A 27,734-nucleotide genomic window follows, 5' to 3' on the forward strand; every position below is an offset into this window, starting at 1 on the left:
ATCAGTCTTCTCCTTGTATGAGCTGAAAGTTTAGAGGGACGGCCAGGTCTTGGTAGATTTGCAGTGGTCTGATACTCCTTCCATTTCAATATTATCACTTCCACAGTGCTCCTTGGGATGTTTAAAGCTTGGGAAATCTTTTTGTATCCAAATCCGGCTTTAAACTTCTTCACAACAGTATCTCGGACCTGCCTGGTGTGTTCCTTGTTCTTCATGATGCTCTCTGCGCTTTTAACGGACCTCTGAGACTATCACAGTGCAGGTGCATTTATACGGAGACTTGATTACACACAGGTGGATTGTATTTATCATCATTAGTCATTTAGGTCAACATTGGATCATTCAGAGATCCTCACTGAACTTCTGGAGAGAGTTTGCTGCACTGAAAGTAAAGGGGCTGAATAATTTTGCACGCCCAATTTTTCAGTTTTTGATTTGTTAAAAAAGTTTGAAATATCCAATAAATGTCGTTCCACTTCATGATTGTGTCCCACTTGTTGTTGATTCTTCACAAAAAAATACAGTTTTCTATCTTTATGTTTGAAGCCTGAAATGTGGCAAAAGGTCGCAAAGTTCAAGGGGGCCGAATACTTTCGCAAGGCACTGTCGGCATTGGAAGCCAAATTGAACTCCCAATGAATGGAGCTGACCGAAACAATGGCAACAGTTGGCTCAGATACTTCCTGATCTCGATTATGACAACGTCTTAGTCTAATCCCTCTTTCTCTCATTCTGGCTACAGAAAGCCTCAAGGGGGAAAGATATACCTTCACAACACAGACAGACAGACAGACAGACAGACAGACAGGCAGACAGACAGGCAGACAGGCAGACAGGAATAACCTAGCATAGACAGTTCTCCCAACCAACCCACCAACCTCCCCACTGATTCTGAAAGTGATACACTCCTAACATGAGTCAGGTGATATCAGCACAGATTTAGGGGAAGAGACTGGTTCAGATGAAAACCAACATACACAGTGGTTTTCCAGGACCAGACAGAGTACAGTAGGCCTAAAGCCTCTCCATCCACAAGTGGTAGCATGTTACTCTCCCGCGTTTCTCTCTCTCGTCATCCTAAGTGCAGCAGACAGAGAACGTGTATGACCACTGGTTTTCCAGGACCAGACAGAGTACAGTAGGCCTTAAGCATCTCCATTCACAAGAGGTAGCATGTTACTCTCCCGCGTTTCTCTCTCTCGTCATCCTAAGTGCAGCAGACAGAGAACGTGTTTGACCACCGTGATTATCACGGTCGTCAGTCTGTCCCATTGTCACCATTCAACATGGTTTTCTACAGTTCTACGGTGAAAGCTGCTCGTGAAATGCTTCAACATGAAAGCTTGGCAGATGATTGGTAGCCCTACTTAGAAGCACCTGCTGCTAATCTGTTGTTCCCTACAAGTGCTGTTTTGAATTCAAATACATTTGTACCGACACACTGAAGAAGGCTGTGAAGCCGAAACATCTGTGTATGCTATCCCTGATGCAGTGAAAACCGTCAAATGAACTAAGCTTTATGCAACATCTTGTTGAGTGAGGACCCATTACGCCATTTTGTTTAGAGTAACGACAAGACAGAGATATGGGGGCCTGGTATTTCCCAATGGCTGTGCCCTTCACATACACCATATTGCACTTAGCGCAGTGGTTATTATGCAGAGACTGGGTGGGGAACATCAGAGCCATATATATAAATATCAATAAATATGTCTCTGGGGAACATTAGTAAGATCACAGTTTGTTGTTCACACAATGGTCTTTAAGAAGGGTGTCGAGTCAGCTAGGAGGTTAGGAAAGCACACTATGTGTTGTATTCTCCCAAGGAACATAACACAGGACTGGTCCAAAAACAACCCCTAGCCCCTACACCCCTTTGGTTTTCTAATCTACATGAACCAGGTAGGCAGAAGAAATATGGTAGAAGTTCCCCTCAGCCTATTGGAAGGCTAGGTGGAGCCGTCGCCATACTGCTAACAGAGGCTGTGGGTTGCTCTCAGGCCAGGCCATAATCAGTGCTCACATACTTCACTAATTGACAGGCCATACAACTAATCGGAATCACAACAGCTGAATTAAGTCTGTCATGACCTCAGAACCATTGGATCTGGTAGAACATCATGTGGAATAGAGAATAATATCTGCTCTGTAAATACTGAACGTTCTGACCCTGAGAATAAGCCCTTGGACTGCCTTGTCAATCACTGATAGCACGGAAACACAGACAACTTCATCATGATCCATGTTAGGGAGAAGTACAGTATTCACCTCCTCAGCTCTTTTCTGATGGGACACCCCTGGTGGTCATATAAAATGAATATGGCCAATCCCATGCGGACCCCTAGCCTCTAGCCCCTCGTACCAGGGCACAACTTCTAGTAGGCTGGATAGCTGTGAGCGATATGGGGAAAGTTCCACATAGCCTATCAGGGGAATGGTGGAGCTATTACCATATTGATTATATCTATCCAGTTCTATCCTCCTCATGTGCCTAGGGGGTAGGGGCTAGGGGTCGATTTGGAACTGGCCAAGAGAGAGATTGTGGTCTCAGGGAACACCTGTGTCACTTCCTGCAATCAGAACAGCCTATTTTTGGGACAGATGTATTTCCAAATTCTACCTGTTTTTACAATATGGGATAAAGCACCGAAAAATTCTAAGCTAAAATCATGAAATTGTTTCATGAAATTAATTGGCATTGTTATCCTGCGCATAACCTTTATTTGACCTTTTTATCTCCATAACAACAGGTGTAAACAGTGACTGTGGCCCTTACAGTGTGTAGAGCACCAAGCTGTTTCCTCCAAACACTGTGGGAGGTCCTCAGTGGCCACCTGTTCTCATGCGCTGATGAGAACATACACTCTGGTAATATGGTGGTGTTGCAGGCTCTGAAGCCTCTCAGAGTGATTGCTATTTATCTCTTGGCTTAATAGGATGTTTACCAGTTTTTTTCTCTTAAATAAAAAAAAGGCAAGCAATGAATTGAACATAGTGGTTCATTAGGTTTTAGTGACCCACTCACAGTGTTATATATTGCAGCAACAGACTAGCGTTGAGACCACAATTAAAATAGGCACGAAATGTGGAAGCAGTCTCTCTTCTCTCTCTCTCACAGATCAACCGTACAAAATCAATACTCAGAGACATTGCACACTTAGTCTACACAAACAAGGAGCTACAAGTATATTTGCAACAATTCAGATAAATAAACAATTGTGTGTGTGTGTGCACAAACACATACACACACACATACACACAGTGACACACATACACTTCCCTGTAAGGGTTGTGTGGTGTCTGCCAGCTCTCTCTCTCCACATGCCGACTGTGTGTCTGGCACTAGGGAAAGGTCTGGAGACATGGACAAGCTGTGTGCCCTGTCTGTCTGCCCAGTCTGGCTTTAATGGCCTTTATGAATGACTCGGACTCAATGACTGTGGCTGGGGGAACAGTAGGGGCCCTGTTCAACTGGGTTTCTTTGTTTCCCACTGTAAACATTGTGTTGGATTGTGTGTGACTCCAAATATGCATTGTTCATTTGTTGTATTTGGCCATTTTTTATTTAACAGGACAACTCAAGGTGTGTGTGTGTGTGTGTGTGTGTGTGTGTGTGTGTGTGTGTGTGTGTGTGTGTGTGTGTGTGTGTGTGTGTGTGTGTGTGTGTGTGTGTGTGTGTGTGTGTGTGTGTGTGTGTGTGTGCGTGCGTGTGATTCCCTCTGCCAGTTATTGTTCCACCAATGCAACTCAGTCTTTTTTCATCTCTTCCAGTGTAGTAGTATCTGTCGCTCAACATTGCGTGGGGTACAGACCTGCAGTCACCTCGCTCAAACAGATTACTCACTCACAGAGTGGACAGAGGGGATGGATGGATAGACAAATCTGTTCCCATTGTTTGGGAAGTGTATGTTGAAGTCCAAATAACGAACACACACACACACACACACACACACACACACACACACACACTGACACTCCACCTAAGACCTTCACCACTGCTCCACCATGAGATCCAACGCTTGGTTGACGTTCAGATCCAAATTGAGGCCAAAGTCGGTCTCAACGAATGGGGCAGATGGAGGACTGAGAGGGCGGAGTCCAGAGGCTAGCGACTCCAACCAATCAGCAGGGTCAAAGGTTGCCTGAGCCCACCTCTTCCGTGAGGTCACAGTGGGAGGCAGGGGAGAAGTACAGATGGAGGGAGGGAGAGGGGGTGGGGCGGCTTGGCGGGGAACCATCATCGAAGGTGACGGCGGGAGCTCCAGCAGGAGGGAGGAGCAGAGAGGAGAGGACAAGAAGTTGTCATCCTTTGAATGACAACGGAACGGCTGGGATTGGTCTGTTTGGGGAGGAGGGGAGGGGCCAGGGAGGATAGTGACAGGGGATTGGAGGTCTGAGACAGAGGAGGAGTGGGAGTCTAGAAGAGAGGGGGAAGGCAATAAAAACAAACAAAAGCCTGTAACTTTCCATGACCAGTTTTGGTGACTACAGAACCATAAATTGTCATTGATAGGCCAGAGAGCTATCCACTCACCCACACAGGTGGTAGGTTCCTCCAGAATGTCCTCTATAGACTGACTGGGGTCCATCTAAGGAGGGCAGGACAGAGACATGGAAATCACCCAAGGGTTTACTTGACAGGGTCACCTTTTACAAAATACAATGAATGTCAGCAGTGACTCTGATTTACACACACAAACACACACACATACACTGACCAGTACTCTGTTAATGGCCTCCTGCAGCTCCTCCTCCAGACTGCGGACGCTGGGTGTGGCTTGAATGGGACTGGCTGTGATCTGCATGGGCAGCTCAAAGTCCTGGCCAATCACGTCCCACGGCTGGCAGCAGTACACCTGATTGGACAGTGGAGGAGGTTAAATTGTACATAATGTATGAAGCTATACAGTATTTAACGGTGAATATTGTAAATGGTAAGATAAAATCACAGTGATGTGTTGCACTGTCTCAGCTAAATCTTGTGGATGATATGGTTGTGTACCTGCGTGAAGTTTATTGGGGTGAGATGAGTCAAGTATAGGAGAGACTATGGTGTATCTGTCTATCTGTTGGGTATATGAGAGACTCTGTCTGTCTGAGTCAGATATATAAGACACTGGTGTATCTGTCTGTCTGAGTCAGATACAGGAGAGACTATGGTGTATTTGTCTGTCTGAGTCTCTCCTGTCTGAGTCAGGTATAGGATAGACTATGGTGTATCTGTCTATCTGTTAGGTATATGAGAGACTATGGTGTATCTGTCTGTCTGAGTCAGGTGTAGGATAGACTGTGGTGTATCTGTCTGTCTGAGTCAGGTATATGAGAGACTATGGTGTATCTGTCTGTCTGAGTCAGGTATAAGATAGACTATGGTGTATCTGTCTGTCTGAGTCAGGTATAGGATAGACTATGGTGTATCTGTCTGTCTGAGTCAGGCATATGAGAGACTATGGTGTATCTGTCTGTCTGAGTCAGGTATAGGATAGACTATGGTGTATCTCTCTGTCTGAGCCAGGTATATGAGAGACTATGGTGTATCTGTCTGTCTGTCAGGTATAGAAGAGACTATGGTGTATCTGTCTGACTGAGTCAGGTATAGGATAGACTATGGTGTATCTGTCTGTCTGAGTCAGGTATAGGATAGACTATGGTGTATCTGTCTGTCTGAGTCAGGTATATGAGTGTCTGTGGTGTATCTGTCTGTCTGAGTCAGGTATAGGATAGACTATGGTGTATCTGTCTGTCTGTTAGGTATAGGATAGACTATGGTGTACCTGTCTGTCTGAGTCAGATATAGAAGACACTGGTGTATCTGTCTGTCTGAGTCAGGTATAGGAGAGACTATGGTGTATCTGTCTATCTGTTAGGTATATGAGAGACTATGGTGTATCTGTCTGTCTGTCAGGTATAGGATAGACTATGGTGTATCTGTCTGACTGAGTCAGGCATATGAGAGACTATGGTGTATCTGTCTATCTGTTAGGTATATGAGAGACTATGGTGTATCTGTCTGTCTGAGTCAGGTATAGGAGAGACTATGGTGTATCTGTCTGTCTGAGTCAGGTATAAGAGAGACTATGGTGTATCTGTCTGACTGAGTCAGGTATAGGAGAGACTATGGTGTATCTGTCTATCTGTTAGGTATATGAGAGACTATGGTGTATCTGTCTGTCTGAGTCAAATATAGGAGAGACTGGTGTATCTTTCTGTCTGTCAGGTATAGGAGAGACTGGTCTGTCTGTCTGAATCAGGCGTGTTAGTTTACCTGTGTGAACAGGATCTCTGTCTGTCCTTCCCTCTCTGGTGTCCCTCTGGGCCATCCTGGATCCTGTTGCAGGAAGGGATGGAGGGAACCCCCACAGGATAGAGACAGAGGAGGAGATAGCCTCTCCCTGGGCCTGCTCCTCATCCTATCCCTCATCTCCAGCTCCAGGTTCAACTCCTGCTGCTCCTGTTCCGACTGCCAGAAGGCGCCAGTCGACAGTGGCAAAGAGGAGCATGGGGGGAGACCGGGGCTGGGTGTCGACGATGGGGTTAACGCAGCGGCCAGGAAGCCACACTGCTCCCCCACCACACTGACCCCTATTCCATTAGTATTACCATTCGGAATGCCATTAACAATTCCGTTTGGAACCCCACTCAGAATTCCAGTGGACTGGATGTAGACCTGATGGTTAGGGCTGTTGGTGGGGGAGTCAGTTCCAGAGCTGGGGCTGGAGCTGGGGTAGTGGCTGGGGGTGAGCAGGGAGGTGGGGGTAAGGGGTTCCTGGCTGGTACCCAGCTGGCAGAGGGGCATGGGGGTCAAACACAGGTGGGGCAGCTGGAAAGGGCGTAGCCTCTGGAGGAGGGTGGGCTTGGTGCCGGAGACAGGAAGACCTCGCTTACGCAGCTGCTGTCGCAACTCAGACACCTGGGAGAGAAGGAGGACGGAGTGAGACAGAGGAGAGGGTCAGGGACAGCAAATAGAGAGGGATGAGAGAAAGAGGTCAGAGAATGAAGAGAAGCAAGCAAGGACAAAAGAAGGAAGAGAAGGTACAGATAAATAGGAAGTGAGAAGTGCTATAAACATTAAAATGTTCAAGTGATTGTCCTGCCCATATTACCGTGAGGTCGACCAGGTTAGGTGGGAGGAGCTCAGACTTGTTGGAGGGACTTGTGTCCACAGAGGTGTGGTTTGTTGCCTTGGATACAGGCTGAGGGTTCTGGTGCATGGCTCCAGAGAACCTCACCATTTGGTTGGTGTCTCCACTTTGATAAAAACAAAACATTCATGCTAGTTGCCAGAGCTCATGTCATGGTTAACCAACTTTAAATGGTCTGATGAACAGTATAACATCTGAATGAAACCACAGTTCTTGAGAGAAGGCCCAGGGGTAGGGAGGTTTGGTGTATGTAGTGCTACCTACCTGGGTGTGACGGTGAGCTGCTGCTGGTCCTGTTGCTGCTGGTTCTGCTGTTGTTGTTGTTGGTTCTGGAGGATCTGCAGCTGGAGGAACACCTGCTGTTGCTGCAGGAGGCTTGAGTAGGCGGGGTCTAAGAGCTGGGCTGGGGTGGGGCTCCTCTGACTGGCCCCTCCCCCTGAGCACAATGTTAATAATGATCAACTTCCCTGCTATTTAGTGGACTCATTTTGACAACATTTATCATGTAAAGCACATTGGGCTGCAAGTATTGTATGAAAGGTAAAATATACATAAAAGATAATCATGATTTTTAAAGTATAAAGACTATTACCGGCAGTCCCGTCCGTCCCTCTCTGGTCGGGGGGAATGTACTGATGGTATTTGAGTTTCCTCATCTTGGGCTGTGAATCCCGTGGTTTCCGCGGGCGGGGGGGGGCGAGAGGAATTCAGGGAGGGAGTAAGGGAGGAAGAATCGGAGGAAGGTGTGAGAGACCGGGCTGTCTGAGAAAGGTGGAGAAAGGAAGGGGGAGAGGGGGAAGGGGATGGGGAGGGAGAGGTGGGAGGGGAGGGAGGAAGGGGGAGGGAGAGGGGGGAGGGGATGTGGAGGGAGAGGGGGGAGGGGGAGACAGAGAATGAATCAAAGTAATATTTCTCATATCCATATTTTTTTTAGAAATGTATTATTCAAGCATTGTCAAAATACAGAAACAGTATAACCTGAGAGAGGTCAGATCAGTTCTGATTAGTACAGCCAGCTCTGAAATTACTACCATGTTATGAGTTCCTAAGGCAAAGTTAACAGCAGGATGAATACAGTCGTGGCCAAAGGTTTTGAGAATGACACATATATTCATTTTCACAAAGTTAGCTGCTTCAGTGTCTTTAGATATTTTTGTCAGATGTTACTATGGAATACTGAAGTATAATTACAAGCATTTCATAAGTGTCAAAGGCTTTTATTGACAATTACATGAAGTTGATGCAAAGAATCAATATTTGCAGTGTTGACCCTTCTTTTTCAAGACCTCTGCAATCTGCCCTGGCATGCTGTCAATTAACTTCTGGACCACATCCTGACTGATGGCAGCCCATTCTCAATGGGATTAAGGTCTGGGGAGTTTCCTGGTCATGGACCCAAAATATCGATGTTTTGTTCCCCCGAGCCACTTAGTTATCACTTTTGCCTTATGGCAAGGTGCTCCATCATGCTGGAAAAGGCATTGTTCGTAACCAAACTGTTCCTGGATGGTTGGGAGTAGTTACTCTCGGAGGATGTGTTGGTACCATTGTTTATTCATGGCTGTGTTCTTAGGCAAAATTGTGAGTGAGCCCACTCCCTTGGCTGAGAATGGTACCAACATGAATGGTCTCAGGATGCTTTACTGTTGGCATGACACAGGACTGATGGTAGCCCTCACCTTGTCTTCTCCGGACAAGCTTTTTTCCGGATTCCCGAAACAATCGGAAAGGAGATTCATCAGAGATAATGACTTTACCCCAGTCCTCAACAGTCCAATCCCTGTACCTTTTGCAGAATATCAGTCTGTCCCTGATGTTTTGTCTGGAGAGAAGTGGCTTCTTTGCTGCCCTTCTTGACACCAGGCCATCCTCCAAAAGTCTTTGCCTCACTGTGTGTGCAGATGCACTCACACCTGCCTGCTGCCATTCCTGAGCAAGCTCTGTACTGGTGGTGCCCCGATCCCGCAGCTGAATCAACTTTAAGAGACGGTCCTGGCATTTGCTGGACTTTCTTGGGCGCTTCTTCACAACAATTGAACCACTCTCCTTGAAGTTCTTGAAAATCCGATAAATGGTTGATTTAGGTGCAATCTTACTGGCAGCAATATCCTTGCCTGTGAAGCCCTTTTTGTGCAAAGTAATGATGACGGCACGTGTTTCCTTGCAGGTAACCATGATTGACAGAGGAAGAACAATGATTCCAAGCACCACCCTCCACCACCCTCCAGTCTGTTATTCGAACTCAAACAGCATGACAGAGTGATCTCCAGTCCTCTTTAACACTCATACCTGTGTTAATGAGTGAATCACTGACATGATGTCAGCTGGTCCTTTTGTGGCAGGGCTGAAATTCAGTGGAAATGTTTTTGGGGGATTCAGTTCATTTGCATGGCAAAGAGGGACTTTGCAATTAATTGCAATTCATCTGATCACTCTTCATAACGTTCTGGAGTATATGCAAATTGTCATCATACAAACTGAGGCTGCAGACTTCGTGAACATATATATTTGTGTCATTCTCAAAACTTTTGGCCACGACTGTACAATATGTCATGTAACATATGTGATCCTTTCAGGTTGAACAGTCAGTATCCTAGCTGAATCCTGGCATTAAACGCATGTGTGAAACCGTGACAGCTGACAGTGTGTCCAGTCAGCTGTGACATCTAGCAGGTGTGTGTTTGTGTGTGTGTGTGGGTGCCTAAATCCATAGGGCATAGTTCCGTTGGTAGTGACTGTCGACACTAATAAATGCGTAACACCAGAGTGAGTGTGTACATTATGCTATGTGGTTGAATACCTATCAGTAGACACCAGGAGAAGAAGAGACTGATATACTGTATCTGACCCTCACAGTCAAAACATGTCTGTCTCTCTATGCTGACAACACATTAACATCTGTAATGCTGTAATACTGTAATACCGCAATACCGTAATACTGTAACACCGTAATGCTGCAATACCGTAATACCGTAATACTGTAATACTGTAATACCTTAATACTGTAATACTGTAATACCGTAATACTGTAATAGTGTTATACAGTGTCAGTATAGAGACAAAGTAGAATCTCAATTCAACGGCTCAGACACAAGAGGTATGTGGCAGGGTCTACAGTCAATCACGGACTACAAGAAGAAAACCAGCCCAGTCACGGACCAGGATGTCTTGCTCCCAGGCAGACTAAATAACTTTTTTGCCCGCTTTGAGGACAATACAGTGCCACTGACACGGCCTGCAACGAAAACATGCGGACTCTCCTTCACTGCAGCCGAGGTGAGTAAAACATTTAAACGTGTTAACCCTCGCAAGGCTGCAGGCCCAGACGGCATCCCCAGCATCCCCTCAGAGCATGCGCAGACCAGCTGGCCGGTGTGTTCACGGACATATTCAATCAATCCCTATACCAGTCTGCTGTTCCCACATGCTTCAAGAGGGCCACCATTGTTCCTGTTCCCAAGAAAGCTAAGGTAACTGAGCTAAACGACTAGCACTCACTACGACTAGCACTCACTTCCGTCATCATGAAGTGCTTTGAGAGACTAGTCAAGGACCATATCACCTTCCCCCTACCTGACACCCTAGACCCACTCCAATTTGCTTACCGCCCAAATAGGTCCACAGACGATGCAATCTCAACCACACTGCACACTGCCCTAACCCATCTGGACAAGAGGAATACCTATGTGAGAATGCTGTTCATCGACTACAGCTCGGCATTCAACACCATAGTACCCTCCAAGCTCGTCATCAAGCTTGAGACCCTGGGTCTCGACCCCGCCCTGTGCAACTGGGTACTGGACTTCCTGACGGGCCGCCCCCAGGTGGTGAGGGTAGGCAACAACATCTCCACCCCGCTGATCCTCAACACTGGGGCCCCACAAGGGTGCATTCTGAGCCCTCTCCTGTACTCCCTGTTCACCCACGACTGCGTGGCCACGCACGCCTCCAACTCAATCATCAAGTTTGCGGACGACACAACAGTGGTAGGCTTGATTACCAACAACGATGAGACGGCCTACAGGGAGGAGGTGAGGGCCCTCGGAGTGTGGTGTCAGGAAAATAACCTCACACTCAACGTCAACAAAACTAAGGAGATGATTGTGGACTTCAGGAAACAGCAGAGGGAACACCCCCATATCCACATCGATGGAACAGTAGTGGAGAGGGTAGTAAGTTTTAAGTTCCTCGGCATACACATCACAGACAAACTGAATTGGTCCACTCACACAGACAGCATCGTGAAGAAGGCGCAGCAGCGCCTCTTCAACCTCAGGAGGCTGAAGAAATTCGGCTTGTCACCAAAAGCACTCACAAACTTCTACAGATGCACAATCGAGAGCATCCTGGCGGGCTGTATCGCCGCCTGGTACGGCAACTGCTCCGCCCACAATCGTAAGGCTCTCCAGAGGGTAGTCAAATGTTCATAAATGACTAGCATGGTCGAATAATAATAAGGCAGAACAGTTGAAACTGGAGCAGCAGCACAGTCAGGTGGAAGTTGAAACTGGAGCAGCAGCATGGCCAGGTGGACTGGGGACAGCCACCTGGACACCTACACCACCCGATGTTACAGGAAGGCCATAAAGTACATCAAGGACAACAACCACCCGAGCCACTGCCTGTTCACCCCGCTATCATCCAGAAGGTGAGGCAGTACAGGTGCATCAAAGCTGGGACCGAGAGACTGAAAAACAGCTTCTATCTCAAGACCATCAGACTGTTAAACAGCCACCACTAACATTGAGTGGCTGCTGCCAACACACTGACTCAACTCCAGCCACTTTAATAATGGGAATTGATGGGAAATGATGTAACATATATCACTAGCCACTTTAAACAATGCTACCTAATATAATGTTTACATACCCTACATTATTCATCTCATATGTATACGTATATACTGTACTCTATATCATCTACTGCATCCTTATGTAATACATGTAACACTAGCCACTTTAACTATGCCACTTTGTTTACATACTCATCTCATATGTATATACTGTACTCGATACCATCTACTGTATCTTGCCTATGCTGCTCTGTACCATCACTCATTCATATATCTTTATGTACATATTCTTTATCCCCTTACACTGTGTATAAAACAGTAGTTTTTTGGGGGAATTGTTAGTTAGATTACTTGTTGGATTATTACTGCATTGTCGGAACTAGAAGCACAAGCATTTCGCTACTCTCGCATTAACATCTGCTAACCATGTGTATGTGACAAATAACATTTGATTTGATTTGATTTAATACTGTAACACCGTAATGCTGCAATACCGTAATACCGTAATACCTTAATAATGTAATAATGTAATACTGTAATAGTGTAATACTGTAATACCTTAATACTGTAATACTGTAATACCGTAATACTGTAATACCGTAATGCTGCAATACCGTAATACTGTAATACTGTAATACCTTAATATTGTAATACCGTAATGCTGCAATACCGTAATACCGTAATACTGTAATACTGTAATACCTTAATACTGTAATACTGTAATACCGTAATACTGTAATACTGTAATACCGTAATATTGTAATACTGTAATACCGTAATACTGTAATACTGTAACACCTTAATACTGTAATACTGTAATACTGTAATACCGTAATACTTTAATACTGTAATACCGTAATACCGTAATACTGTAATACTGTAATACCGTAATACTGTAATACTGTAATACCGTAATGCTGCAATACCGTAATACTGTAATACCTTAATACCGTAATACTGTAATACTGTAATACCTTAACACCGTAATACTGTAATACCGTAATACCGTAATGCTGCAATACCGTAATACCGTAATACTGTAATACCTTAATACTGTAATATTGTAATACCGTTATACTGTAATACTGTAATACCTTAATACTGTAATACTGTAATACTGTAAGACCGTAATACCGTAATAATGTAATACTGTAATACTGTAATACCGTAATACTGTAATACTGTAATACTGTAATACCGTAATACTGTAATACTGTAATACCTTAATACTGTAATACTGTAATACCGTAATACCGTAATACCGTAATACTGTAATACTCTAATACTGTAATACCATAATACTGTAATACCGTAATACTGTAATACTGTAATACCGTAATACCGTAATGCTGCAATACCGTAATAATGTAATACTGTAATACCTTAATACTGTAATACTGTAATACCGTAATACTGTAATACCTTAATACTGTAATACCGTAATACCGTAATACCGTAATACTGTAATACCGTAATACCGTAATGCTGCAATACCGTAATACCGTAATACTGTAATACTGTAATACCTTAATACTGTAATACCGTAATACTGTAATACTGTAATACCTTAATATTGTAATACTGTAATACCGCAATACTGTAAACCTGTAATACCGTAATACTGTAATACTGTAATGCTGTAATACTGTAATGCTGTAATGCTGTAATACTGTAATACTGTAATACCGTAATACTGTAATACTGTAATGCTGTAATACTGTAATACTGTAATACCGTAATACTGTAATACTGTAATGCTGTAATACTGTAATGCTGTAATACTGTAATACTGTAATACCGTAATGCTGTAATGCCGTAATACTGTAATACTGTAATGCTGTAATACTGTAATACTGCAATACTGTAATACTGTAATGCTGTAATGCTGTAATATTGTAATACTGTAATACCGTAATACTGTAATGCTGTATATGCATGGGATTATTTTTGATTGACTTTACCACCAATCAATCAATAAGTCAATCAATCCATTGTTACTGCTTCAATCAATTCATTCTTAGTTTCTTGAATGCTTTTTACAGATGCATTTACACATTGTTCTGGATGTGTGTATGGTCTATTTCTGAGTAACCCTGTACCAATACCTTTGGCAGCAGGGGCGTGGCATGGGAGGTCAGATACATCCCCTTTGGTCTATTTCTGAGTAGCCCTGTTCCAATACCTTTGGCAGCAGGGGCGTGGCATGGGAGGTCAGATACATCCCCTTTGGTCTATTTCTGAGTAACCCTGTTCCAATACCTTTGGCAGCAGGGGCGTGGCATGGGAGGTCAGATACATCCCCTTTGGTCTATTTCTGAGTAGCCCTGTTCCAATACCTTTGGCAGCAGGGGCGTGACATGGGAGGTCAGATACATCCCCTTTGGTCTATTTCTGAGTAGCCCTGTACCAATACCTTTGGCAGCAGGGGCGTGGCATGGGAGGTCAGATACATCCCCTTTGGTCTCCCGGTCGTTGCCATGGAGTTGGAGTCGCCCACAGTCATGCTCATTGGCTGGCTGATGCCCTCGGTTGCTGGGAGCAACGCCAAGATAGACTGCAGGAAAGCAGGACAGAAATATAAACAGGTAATAGCAAAGGATGTGATCCAAACATGACTTGCAGTTCTAAAGTCAGTTTTGTGTTTCCCGTGTTGATGGTTGAAGTTAGGATTTAGGGGAAGGTAATCTCACCTGATGTTTGAGGTTAGGATTTAGGGAAAGGTAATCTCACTTGATGGTTGAAGTTAGGATTTAGGGAAAGGTAATCTCACCTGATGTTTGAGGTTAGGATTAAGGGAAAGGTAATCTCACTTGATGTTTGAGGTTAGGATTAAGGGAAAGGTAATTTCACTTGATGGTTGAAGTTAGGATTTAGGGGAAGGTAATCTCACTTGATGGTTGAAGTTAGGATTTAGGGGAAGGTAATCTCACTTGATGTTTGAGGTTAGGATTAAGGGGAAGGTAATCTCACTTGATGGTTGAAGTTAGGATTTAGGGGAAGGTAATCTCACCTGATGTTTGAGGTTAGGATTTAGGGAAAGGTAATCTCACTTGATGGTTGAAGTTAGGATTTAGGGGAAGGTAATCTCACCTGATGTTTGAGGTTAGAATTTAGGGAAAGGTAATCTCACCTGATGTTTGAGGTTAGGATTTAGGGGAAGGTAATCTCACCTGATGTTTGAGGTTAGGATTTAGGGGAAGGTAATCTCACCTGATGTTTGAGGTTAGGATTTAGGGGAAGGTAATCTCACCTGATGTTTGAGGTTAGGATTTAGGGGAAGGTAATCTCACTTGATGGTTGAAGTTAGGATTTAGGGGAAGGTAATTTCACCTGAACATGGGCGGGACTGTGGGTAAGGGGCAAGACCCCAGGCGACAGGTCACTCAGTGATTGGTCGTCTGAGAACCCTGGCGACGAGGAGAAGGCTGGTGATTGGAGGACCCCGAGTTGCTCGGGAGACAAGGAGGAAGAGCAGGAAGAGATGTCATCTTGGAAGTCATCTGAGGAGAGAGGGAAGGAGACGGGGCCTAAGGGAAGAGGGGGAGGAGGAAGGCAGGGGGAGGAGGAATAGGTTAATTAGTAATGACATCTGAACTGTTTGAAAACATCTATAGTTCTTTCATGCGTGTGCGTTAACTCACGGTTCTCCGGAGGCAGTATGTGTTTGTGCAGTAGGTCCAGAGGTTCGGGACGATGCTGGACCTTCTCTCTAAGGTTGTTAGCCAGCCGAGCCTTCTTCTGCCTTCCAACCCCACATACACTCCTGTCTATTAGAGAGAGAAGCAACACAATCCTATCTGTCAGAGAGAGAAGTAACAGGAGTTGAGAGCAGATTTGTGTTTGCGTATGCATAACTGTGTTGCTGTGGGCACTCAATCACAGTTCAACCCAGCAGGGGTACCCAAAGCGTCTGCCTTAAAGGAACCACATACCCCTGGAGACAAATAAATAACAACAACAACACAACTAGAAATGCAACGATAATAGTGGTATTTTAATCACAATGGACAATGAGATAAATACAAGAGGAAAGGTTACAGAGAAGAAGAGAGAGGAGGAGAGGATAGAGAGTAGAAGAGAGAGTAGGAGAGGATAGAGAGAAGAAGAGAGAGGAGGAGAGGCTAGAGAGAAGAAGAGAGAGGAGAGGATAGAGAGTAGAAGAGAGAGGAGGAGAGGATAGAGAGAAGAGAGAGGAGAGGATAGAGGAGAAAGGAAAGAGGAGGAGAGGATAGAGAGTAGAAGAGAGAGGAGGAGAGGATAGAGAGTAGAAGAGAGAGGAGGAGGAGAAGATAGAGAGTAGAAGAGAGAGGAGGAGGAGAAGATAGAGAGTAGAAGAGAGAGGAGGAGAGGATAGAGAGCAGAAGAGAGAAGGAGAGGATAGAGAGTAGAAGAGAGAGGAGGAGAGGATAGAGAGCAGAAGAGAGAGGAGGAGAGGATAGAGAGAAGACGAGAGAGGAGGAGAGGATAGAGAGAAGAAGAGCGAGGAGGAGAGGATAGAGAGTAGAAGAGAGAAAAGGAGGGAATAGAGAGTAGAAGAGAGAGAAGGAAAGGATAGAGAGCAGAAGAGAGAGGATGAGAGGATAGACAGTAGAAGAGAGAGGAGGAGAGGATAGAGAGTAGAAAAGTGAGGAGGAGAGGATAGAGAGAAGAAGAGCAAGGAGGAGAGGATTAGGAGAAGAAGAGAGAGGAGGAGAGGATAGAGAGCCGAAGAGAGAGGAGGATAGGATATAGAGGAGAAGAGAGAGGAGGATAGGATATAGAGGAGAAGAGAGAGGAGGACAGGATAGAGAGTAAAAGAGAGAGGAGGAGAGGATGGAGGGGAGAAGAGAGAGGACGATATGAGAAGAAAGAAGAGGAGAAGAGAGAGGAGAAGAGTATAGAGAGAAGAAGAGAGAGGAGGAGAGGATAGAGAGATGAGAGAGGAGGAGAGGATAGAGAGGAGAAGAGAGAGGAGGAGAGGCTAGAGAGGAGAGGAGAGGATAGAGTGTAGATGAGAGAGGACAGGATAGAAGAAGAGAGGAGAAGAGGATAGAGAGGAGAAGAGAGAGGAGGAGAGGATAGAGAGAAGAAGAGAGAATGAGAGGATAGAGAGTAGAAGAGAGGAGGAGAGGATAGAGGGGAGAAGAGAGAGGAGCGCAGGATAGAGAGGAGAAGAGAGATGAGGAGAGGAAAGAGTAGAAGAGAGAGGATAGAGTAGAAGAGAGAGGAGGAGAGGTTAGAGAGGAGAAGAGAGAGGAGAAGAGGATGGAGAGTGGAAGAGAGAGGAGGACAGGATAGAGAGTAGAGGAGAGAGAGGAGGACAGGATAGAGAGTAGAGGAGAGAGGAGGAGAGGATAGAGAGTAGAAGAGAGAGGAGGACAGGATAGAGAGTAGATAGAGAGTAGAGGAGAGATGAGGAGAGGATAGAAAGAAGAAGAGAGAATGAGAGGATAGAGAGTAGAAGAGAGGAGGAGAGGATAGAGTAGAAGAGAGAGGAGCACAGGATAGAGAGGAGAAGAGAGATGAGGAGAGGATAGAGAGGATAAGAGAGAGGAGGAGAGGATAGAGTAGAGGAGGACAGGATAGAGAGTATAGGAGAGAGGAGGAGAGGATAGAGAGTAGAGGAGAGAGGATGAGAGGATAGAGAGTAGAAGAGAGAGGAGGAGAGGATAGAGAGTAGAAGAGAGAGGAGGACAGGATAGAGAGTAGAGGTGAGAGAGGAGGAGAGGATAGAGAGGAGAAGAGAGAGGGGAGAGGAGAGAGAGTAGAGGAGAGAGAGGAGAGGATAGAGAGTAGAGGAGAGAGAGGAGGAGAGGATAGAGAGTAGAAGAGAGAGGATAGAGAGTAGAGGAGAGAGGAGGACAGGATAGAGAGTAGAGGAGAGAGAGGAGGAGAGGATAGAGAGTAGAAGAGAGAGGAGGAGAGGATAGAGAGTAGAGGAGAGAGGAGGACAGGATAGAGAGTAGAGGAGAGAGAGGAGGAGAGGATAGAGAGTAGAAGAGAGAGAGGAGGAGAGGATAGAGTAGAAGAGAGTAGGACAAGAAAAGAGAGAGGAGGATAATAGAAGAGGGAGGAGAGGGTACAGAGAAGGAGAGGAGAGTGAGAGAGATGTGAGTGTTTGAGAAAATGACAGTTCTCTACCCCTGGATGGGTGGGGTTTTGTGTTCTGTCCATCATTGCTTGGCTGACAGGTTTTATCCAATGAAACCTGCCTGTAATGGAGAGCAACATGGTTCATATCTATGTTTGATTGACAGCTAATGGAATACCAATTCCATCATAGGGCTCTGAACCTTCATTTCCTCATCACTTTACAGGTAAAGAGGAGTGGAGGAATTAGAGTAGATAAGAGAAAATGGATTGAGACAGAGAGAGAGACAGAAACACTGAGAGAGAGAGGTAGTGAGTGAGAGAGAGAGAGAGAGAGAGAGAGAGAGAGAGAGAGAGAGAGAGAGAGAGAGAGAGAGAGAGAGAGAGAGAGAGAGACAGACAGACAGACAGACAGACAGACAGACAGACAGACAGACAGACAGACAGACAGACAGACAGACAGACAGACAGACAGACAGACAGACAGACAGACAGACAGACAGACAGACAGACAGACAGACAGACAGACAGACAGAGAGAGAGAGAGAGAGACAGAGAGAGAGAGAGAGAGAGAGAGAGAGAGAAAGAGAGAGAGAGCAGTGGTGGAAATAATATCCAATTGTCATACTTGAGTAAAAGTAAAGATACCTTAATAGAAAATGACTGAAGTAAAAGTGAAAGTCACCCAGTAAAATACTACTTACATAAATATCTAAAATTATTTGGTTTATTAAATATACTTAAGCATTAAAAGTAAATGTAATTGCTAAAATGTACTTAAGTATTAATAGTAAAAGTAAATGCTATAAATCATTTCAAATTCCTTATATTAAGCAAATTAGACAGCACAATTTTATTTTTTATTTTTTTACGGATAGCCAGGGGCACAATGCAACACTCAGACATCATTTACAAGCATGTGTTTAGTGAGTCCACCAGATCAGAGGCAGGGATGATGACCACGTATTTCCTTGATAAGTGTGGCATTGGACCATTTTCCTGTCCTGCTAAGCACTCAAAATGTAACAAGTAGTTTTGAGTGTCATGGAAAATGTATGAGAGTAAAAAGAGAGAGAGAGAGAGAGAGAGAGAGACAGAGACAGAGACAGAGACAGTGACAGTGACAGAGACAGAGACAGAGACAGAGACAGTGACAGTGACAGAGACAGAGACAGAGACAGTGACAAGGACAGAGACAGGGACAGTGACAGTGACAGAGACTGGGACAGTGACAGGGACAGAGACAGAGACAGGGACAGAGACAGAGACAGTCACAGAGACAGAGACAGAGACAGAGACAGAGACAGAGACAGAGACAGAGACAGAGACAGAGACAGAGACAGAGACAGAGACAGGGACAGTGACAGAGACAGGGACAGTGACAGAGACTGGGACAGTGACAGGGACAGAGACAGAGACAGGGACAGTGACAGAGACAGAGACAGTCACAGAGACAGAGACAGAGACAGAGACAGAGACAGGGACAGTGACAGTGACAGAGACAGAGAGAGAGAGAGAGACAGAGACAGAGACAGTGACAGAGACAGAGACAGAGACAGAGACAGGGACAGTCACAGAGACAGAGACAGAGAGAGCGACAGAGACAGAGGTAGGTGATGAGGATTATTATGCTTTGCTGGGAGCAACAGACAGCAGGAATACAGTGGACAGACAGACGGGGCATCATCACCTTGTGCAGTTTTAATGTTCAGACCACACAGGGGCGACTTCTGAGTGGCGCCATCGTCAGTTAGACGCTGCATTGGGAGATAGCAGTTCAAACCAGCAAGCCAGTTTTGGGGTCAGTTCCATTTAAATTCAATTCATTTAAATTACATGGCCTAAATTATCCTTATTTCTTTTGCAAATAGATTTTCAGTTTAAATTAAATTGACCCCTCAACAATAGCCTGGTCTGTATTGTTACTATTTGCATTTACTGTAGCCTACGGTAACAGTGAGACAACAAGTCTCTTCATTAGTTTGAGACAAACAGTGAGACAAGTCTCTTCTTTAGGTTGAGACAAACAGTGAGATAAGTCTCTTCTTTAGGTTGAGACAAACAGTGAGATAAGTCTCTTCTTTAGTTTGAGACAAACAGTGAGATAAGTCTCTTCTTTAGGTTGAGACAAACAGTGAGATAAGTCTCTTCTTTAGTTTGAGACAAACAGTGAGATAAGTCTCTTCTTTAGGTTGAGACAAACAGTGAGATAAGTCTCTTCTTTAGTTTGAGACAAACAGTGAGATAAGTCTCTTCTTTAGGTTGAGACAAACAGTGAGATAAGTCTCTTCTTTAGTTTGAGACAAACAGTGAGATAAGTCTCTTCTTTAGGTTGAGACAAACAGTGAGATAAGTCTCTTCTTTAGTTTGAGACAAACAGTGAGATAAGTCTCTTCTTTAGGTTGAGACAAACAGTGAGATAAGTCTCTTCTTTAGTTTGAGACAAACAGTGAGATAAGTCTCTTCTTTAGGTTGAGACAAACAGTGAGATAAGTCTCTTCTTTAGGTTGAGACAAACAGTGAGATAAGTCTCTTCTTTAGGTTGAGACAAACAGTGAGATAAGTCTCTTCTTTAGGTTGAGACAAACAGTGAGACAAGTCTCTTCTTTAGGTTGAGACAAACAGTGAGATAAGTCTCTTCTTTAGGTTGAGACAAACAGTGAGATAAGTCTCTTCTTTAGGTTGAGACAAACAGTGAGCTACTCACCAGAGCTTTACTCTGGTCTTTCTCTCCTTTGCGAGAGGAACAGGTAGTTTTCAACCCTAGAGAGAGAGAGAGAGAGAGAGAGGGAGAGAGAGAGAGAGAGAGAGAGAGAGAGAGAGAGAGAGAGAGAGGGAGAGAGGGAGAGAGAGAGAGAGAGAGAGAGAGAGAGAGAGAGAGAGAGAGAGAGAGAGCGAGAGGGAGAGAGAGAGAGAGAGAGAGAGAGAGAGAGAGTCAGTCTCATTAGAAGGTAGTGTAAAGAAGAGAGAAAACCCAACCCTGTCAGTAAACATTAACAGTAACTCCACTCACCAGAGTCGATTTCATTTTGCCTTCGGTTCTGAATCCTCAACTGCAAGACTGAAAGACAAGCAGTAGAGAGGTGGTGAGTTAGATGTATGAGAATATCTGGAATAACCTGCAAGGTAACTCTGGGTAAAAGGTACTGTCCTATGCTCTGTAGTACAATATCCCTCTGTAATTGTATAGTAACATGTGACTGAGCAATCTCTACACACACATACACTGCACACACACTTTCACACTAAGAAGTTCATTGGGGGAGGGGCTGATAGGTTTGGTGATGTTTCCCACAATGCATTCCAGTGCTGAGTTTTGAGATCTGAGAGAAATGGAGGGAGGGATGGGGGGAGGGGACAGCAGGATGAGAAGGGTTTGGGGGGGGCTGTAACTATTTATCCATCAGTATGTCTATTTCTGTCACCCCCCATCCCCCCTTCAGCTGTCCCTCTCTCTCCAGAACTCTCTACCTCCCTCCCTTCATGCACACTAAGTCAATTCTTCTTCCACTATTTTCTGTCAGCTGACCGACACTCGAAAAGAGACCCCATTACATTACTTCAGTAAAAACACCACTTAGCCTGGTTCTACAGTAAATAGCTACCTCTTAGCCTGGTAACACCTACCTCTTAGCCTGGTAAATGCCACCACTTAAAAGGTACCCAGAAGAGTTGATTGACTACTTATAAACCATTTATAAGCCCTGTACAGATGGTAGGTCAATTTAGTTTACTGTTAACAATTAACAATCTGTAACTGATTGGAAATAAAATGAAGCCAGAATCTTGATGACAGATAAGAGTAGGAAGGTGACTGTGTAAACTACTGAAGTTGTGCATGGATTTAGCTCAGTGAGATTATCTTCCCGCTTTGGGCAAGCATTCATGTGTAACAGTATAACTTTAGACTGTCCCCTCGTCCATACCCGGGCGTGAACCAGGGACCCTCTGCACACATCAACAACAGTCACCCACGAAGCATCGTTACCCATCGCTCCACAAAAGCCGCAGCCCTTGCAGAGCAAGGGGAACCACTACTTCAAGGTCTCAGAGCAAGTGACGTCACCGATTGAAACACTATTTAGCGCGCACCGCTAACTAAGCTTGCCGTTTCACATCCGTTACACATGGACAGAGAGAAATAACAGAGATTAGATTGAGGTTATAATCGGCTCCTCAACCGTCTATATGATGATATAAGTACAGATATAAGTACAGATGTAAGATCTTAATTTGATCACCCTGTTGCTGCAGGAAATGTTCTGCACAACAGGACATGCACATTTGTAGTGTATTCAAGGTTTAAAAAGGCTTCTAAAGTTTGTAATTTTCCCTTCAAAAGGTATCAACCCCTACAAAAATGTCACATTTTTACCGTCCAATAACACACATTGCCTGTTAGTGCAGGATTATTTTCCTGCCATGAGAAACTGATCTAATAAAATGGTTGACTATCACCACCACTGTCCACGGGCACAGCACACCTACCGCTTTTCAGCTTTGACCACAGTCATGGTAGCATACTCAGGGTATAGTAGTACATCTTCCTCAACACAAGTTACACAACCCATATTGCCATCCTTCCATCCATAGGCGATAAATTCCACATCAACCAATCAGACAACATTCACCTATTGACAAAAGTATTGATTGGTCCTTCATAGCCTTCAACCATTTCCTCCATAGCTGAAGAGATAGTTGGTTCAAAGCAGCAGGACAGCTGATACTTAGTTAGCCAGTCTAACTCATTTAAATGTCTCTTCTAATGAATCCAATCTGGAAACCTCAAGACACTTCCTGGTATTTAAATAAATAAATACACTCATCAAATCTAATCTGAACCTCCAGCTGCCCAAGACAGGCCTGGTAATGAACAGCTGGTGGAAAAAAACAACAGCAGGAATGTCCTATGACCTCATTTCCTGTCCCTACCAAGCCTCTTTATGACAGCAGCAGACTGATAACAACAGAGGCGTCCATTTTTAAGGAGCACGTTCCAATTCTAGAACACAACTGCTGCTAGTTAAAGGACAGTAACCTATGGATGATGGACCTAACACAAAACATAAAGAAATCCAACTTGCAAAAGGATTCAGTAGCTGTACACATTTCTTGCTACAGATGTAGGATCTTAATTTGAGCCAGTTTGCAACAGCAGGAAAATAATCCTGCAGCAACAGAAAATGGAACTGTTGTTGTGGATTATAATTTGTAGAGGTTGATACATTTTTTGTTAGGCAAATCAAGTCAGACATTTGTAAGTGGAAATTGCTAACTTTAGAAGCCTTTTTAAACCTGCAACTACAGGATAATCAAATTAAGATGCGGCATCTGTATAATGTCATCCAAACATTTTCCAATCTTAATCTTATACCTCTAATGCTGTCTTATTTAATTAGTTATGTGTTTGAATTTGCCTAAGATGGTTGGTTTGAAATGGAGACAGGAACAATGTGGCAGTAGCTATATGGCTCTTGTCTCTCATGACAGATTAAAATATAGCTAGCTGTAAAACTTAGTTCTGGGTTCTGAGATGAATATGCTACAAATACTGTCATTGGGAGATTAAAAGATGTGTGGTCAATCCTCTGGTATGTCTATTCAGGCGAGCTCGGTGGTTTCAATAAAAAAATAGATATACAACGATCAATATGTTTACCTGATTAATCATCCTCATGATTAATATAACCAAGACTAGACTTATCTGCCACAATCATACGGGAACAACTTCTTGCCAATGATATAGTCATCAATCATTACTAGTTTCCATAGTGTCAGCCATGGGCTTGGAGAAGAGGCTGAGTGACACTTTATGACATAATACAAACAGCACTGTATATATGACCCAAGATCAGCCTAAGGGCAACTTAGTCCCACACCCCAGGCCTAATTCCTCCCTGCTGCCCCACCCCAACCGGCCCGATCCAGCCCCAACCGGCCTGGCCTGATCCAGCCCCACTCCAACCGTCCTGGCCCGATCCAGCCCCACTCCAACCGACCTGGCCTGATCCAGACCCACCCCAACCGGCCTGATCCAGCCCCACCCCAACCGGCCTGATCCAGCCCCACCCCAACCGGCCTGGCCTGATGCAGCCCCACCCCAACCGGCCTGATGCAGCCCCACCCCAACCGGCCTGATGCAGCCCCACCCCAACCGGCCTGATGCAGCCCCACCCCAACCGGCCTGATGCAGCCCCACCCCAACCGGCCTGATGCAGTCCCACCCAAACCGGCCTGATCCAGCCCCACCCCAACCGGCCTGATCCAGCCCCACCCCAACCGGCCTGGCCTGATCCAGCCCCAACCGGCCTGATCCAGCCCCACCCCAACCGGCCTGGCCTGGCCTGATGCAGCCCCACCCCAACCGGCCTGATCCAGCCCCACACCAACCGGCCTGATGCAGCCCCACTGCATCCGGCCCAGCCATACCCTCACCTGAGCGGAATTTGTTCCGGATGAGAAGCGACCTCTCAGAGGCCAGCAACGTCATGATGGAGAGGAGGAGGGGAAGGAGGGATGAGAGGAGGAACAGAAAGAAAGAGTGGAATCCTGTTTTTATTCCCACTTGGGTGGGAATCAGGAGGAATGGACTCTTCTGATTCTGTCTCTCTCTGTGTGGAAAGCAGAGAACAGATAGAGGGAGAGATGGAACAGGGGAGGTCAATGCTTTTGTTTATCCCTTGAGAAAAATATATTGACACTGAGTACCAGACACACAGACCAGAGCAGTAGACAGAAGAGAGTTATGGAGTGGAAAGAAGTAGAGAGACACACCATCTGACACACACAGGATAGAGTGGACAGTAGTAGAGACACACTATCTGACACACACAGGATAGAGTGGACAGTAGTAGAGACACCATCTGACACACACAGGATAGAGTGGACAGTAGTAGAGACACCATCTGACACACACAGGATAGATTGGACAGTAGTAGAGAGACACACTATCTGACACACACAGGATAGAGTGGACAGTAGTAGAGACACACTATCTGACACACACAGGATAGAGTGGACAGTAGTAGAGACACCATCTGACACACACAGGATAGAGTGGACAGTAGTAGAGACACCATCTGACACACACAGGATAGAGTGGACAGTAGTAGAGACACCATCTGACACACACAGGATAGAGTGGACAGTAGTAGAGAGACACACTATCTGGCACACACAGGATAGAGTGGACAGTAGTAGAGACACCATCTGACACACACAGGATAGAGTGGACAGTAGTAGAGAGACAACATCGACATTGACTAGACCATGACTCTCACGGCAGACTGCCACAATCACAGAAAGAGAGGAGAGACACACATACCGTAGATATAACGAGAAAGAAAGAGGAAGAGACAGTAGGAAGCATTTAGAACGACAGAGGAAAAGGAGGAGAGGCGAGGAGAAGAGAGAGACAGGGTGAGTTAGGCCATATGAGTGACAGAGACAGAGGCAGTGACAGATACCCAGATGCCAAACAGTGAGTGCACAGAGGACACAACTATGCAGACGACCGTGCTCCGATGGCTGGATGCACAGATTTAAAAGCAAAAGAAAGTGAAAACTGCCACAGAGAAATAGATGTTTTTATCTACACACAGAGAACCATGGGAGAGAGACAGAGGTTATTACCACTAATTCACACACACTTCATTAATGCACACACACCATTTATTGACTTTATTGACTATGTCGCTGGCCACCCATAAGACAAATTGGGAAAGCCTGAACAGTATGAAAGTGGACACACACCGAGTGACTGAGATTATTTACACGAAATCACTGAGCTGGTGTTCATTAATACACAATCACACAAACACACACACACAGTTATTTACAAACTAGATTAGAGCACTACCCATACAGTAGGGTATTGATGAGTCCTCATATCACATAGCAGGGCACTGAGACACAAAAAGACAGAGAGAAAGAGAGCGAGGAAGGGAAAGGAAGACCGAGAGAGTGTGTGAGAGAGAGAGAGAGAGAGAGTGTGTGAGAGAGAGAGAGTAAATGAGGTAGAATGAAAGATAATACTTACTGAAATAGAGAGAGAAGTCCCTTGGGGGAACTTGGAGTGGGTTTAAGATTAAATTAGAGAGAGGTGCAAGAAGGAAGAGATAACTTCAAGTGCGTTTAATGACGATTTCTTTCATGTTCCTTTTCTTGTTATATTGTCTCTCTCTCCACACTCGTTAATCCCCTGGAAAAGGGTTCTAAAGGTGAACTTGGGGAGGAAAGGATCTGATGTTCGTTCCTTCCTTATCATAGAACTAACCTTATCCTTCTCTCGCTCTTTCTCTCTGGACCTCTCCCTAAAGCGTCCTGGTCACTCCCTCTCTCCTGTCTCTCTCTACCCCTCCCTCACCCCTCTCCCCTGTCTCTATCTCTCTACCCCTCCCTCACCCCTCTACCCCTCCTTCAACCGTCCCAGCAACATACATCTGTTGACTGATTGGCTGATTGATGGAGAGCTAGAGTGACAATAAGTGGTTGTGTGTCTGTGTCAAAAGTATTCACAAAATTGATGACTCATGTAAACATGCACTTGGCATTGTTACAAACTTTGGCCAGATACACTACACTAGTCTGAGGCTTATACTTTTTCCTCCCTTATGTATTTAAAAGCAAATAATGATTAGGGATATTGGATATTGCTGAGGTGTGAGGGGCCTAGGTGGCCCTCAGGCCTGGTAGGTATTACTGTAGGACTTTGCGGTAAGTACTACAGTATGATTTGATGTGTAGAGTTCCATCTGATAATGTTCTATGTAAATCAAGGAATGCAACTTTAGTAAGTCAGCGTCCCTGTCTAAATACCTACGTCATCCTCTTACACATGATGTATTCTGTGTGTGTGTGCGTGTCCGTGTGCGTGTCCGTGTGCGTTTGCGTGTGCATGTGAAATATATGGCAGGCACAGAAACCCAGGCCAAGTCAGTTTACGTCAGTGTATATATCTGAATATGAGTGTGAGTGTGTGTATGTGTGTGTGTGTGTGTGTGTGTGTGTGTGTCTGTCTGTCAGTAGGCTTAGCAGGGGGAGGGGACATTGGGGACGGAAGGGTAGTCTTTGCAGGAGCACCTGTTCAGTTAGTTTGACAGACAGGCTGGTGTGTGCTGGTTCAGCAGGTCAGAGAGGGGGGGGGGTAGTGAGAGGGAGCGAGATAGAACGATGGAGTGGTGGGGAGACAGGGAAGTAGTGGGAGCGAGAGGTAGAGAGAGAGAGGGAGAGAGAGGTAAGGAGTCAGGACTACAGTAAGAGAGGAATAGAAGAGAGGAGAGGAAGGGAAGACAGGAGAGGAAGTTACAGCGAATGAATTATGTTATCTGGAGAGAAGCACATATTGATCCACAACCTGACTACACTGAGCACAGCTAGGAGAGACTTACTGCAGCAGACAAGACATTAGTACAGACACCATCCAGATAACCACCAGTCACAGCCACAGTCAGAGCCACTGTACGGGTGAATTGTGGTTGTATAGATTTAGATGACAGTAAAAGATTTCTACAATGATGAGGTTTACTCCTAAATCCAAACTTGGCAGACGTTCTACAGTGGTCTAATGTGAGAGGAGTCCCTTTCCACACCATATGTTGTGTATTGTAGATCCACCTCTAAGCTATATGTCTCACTCCCTTTAATTATTTTTTCATTGGCAAGATTAGTAAACTTAGGCATGACATGCCAGCAACAAATTCTGGACCGACACATACACGCATAACTGACCA

The 27,734-nt window shown here is 45.0% G+C and overlaps 1 protein-coding gene across 2 annotated transcripts; it reads right to left on the reverse strand.

The window, feature by feature from the left end:
* Nucleotides 1–511: 511 nt before the first annotated feature.
* LOC109884197 (myocardin) lies at nucleotides 512–21,064 on the reverse strand. Of its 2 annotated transcripts, XM_031787274.1 has the most exons (12): nucleotides 21,017–21,064; nucleotides 20,711–20,766; nucleotides 19,694–19,760; nucleotides 15,576–15,701; nucleotides 14,348–15,461; nucleotides 7,735–7,904; nucleotides 7,407–7,578; nucleotides 7,104–7,248; nucleotides 6,266–6,910; nucleotides 4,719–4,856; nucleotides 4,535–4,589; nucleotides 512–4,417 (listed from the first exon to the last, which is right to left on the reverse strand). In XM_031787274.1, exons 6-12 carry the CDS (start codon nucleotides 7,796–7,798, stop codon nucleotides 3,990–3,992), a joined length of 1,647 nt encoding a protein of 548 aa, XP_031643134.1. In that variant the 5' UTR covers nucleotides 7,799–7,904; nucleotides 14,348–15,461; nucleotides 15,576–15,701; nucleotides 19,694–19,760; nucleotides 20,711–20,766; nucleotides 21,017–21,064; the 3' UTR covers nucleotides 512–3,989. The 2 variants fall into 2 exon arrangements, with proteins under 2 accessions (XP_031643134.1, XP_020331778.2); XM_020476189.2 differs by lacking the exons at nucleotides 14,348–15,461; nucleotides 15,576–15,701; nucleotides 19,694–19,760; nucleotides 20,711–20,766; nucleotides 21,017–21,064 and adding an exon at nucleotides 14,040–14,109.
* Between the last annotated feature and the right edge of the window lie 6,670 nt (nucleotides 21,065–27,734).

Source organism: Oncorhynchus kisutch, linkage group LG13 (genome assembly GCF_002021735.2).
Source record: "Oncorhynchus kisutch isolate 150728-3 linkage group LG13, Okis_V2, whole genome shotgun sequence".
NCBI lineage: Eukaryota > Metazoa > Chordata > Actinopteri > Salmoniformes > Salmonidae > Oncorhynchus > Oncorhynchus kisutch.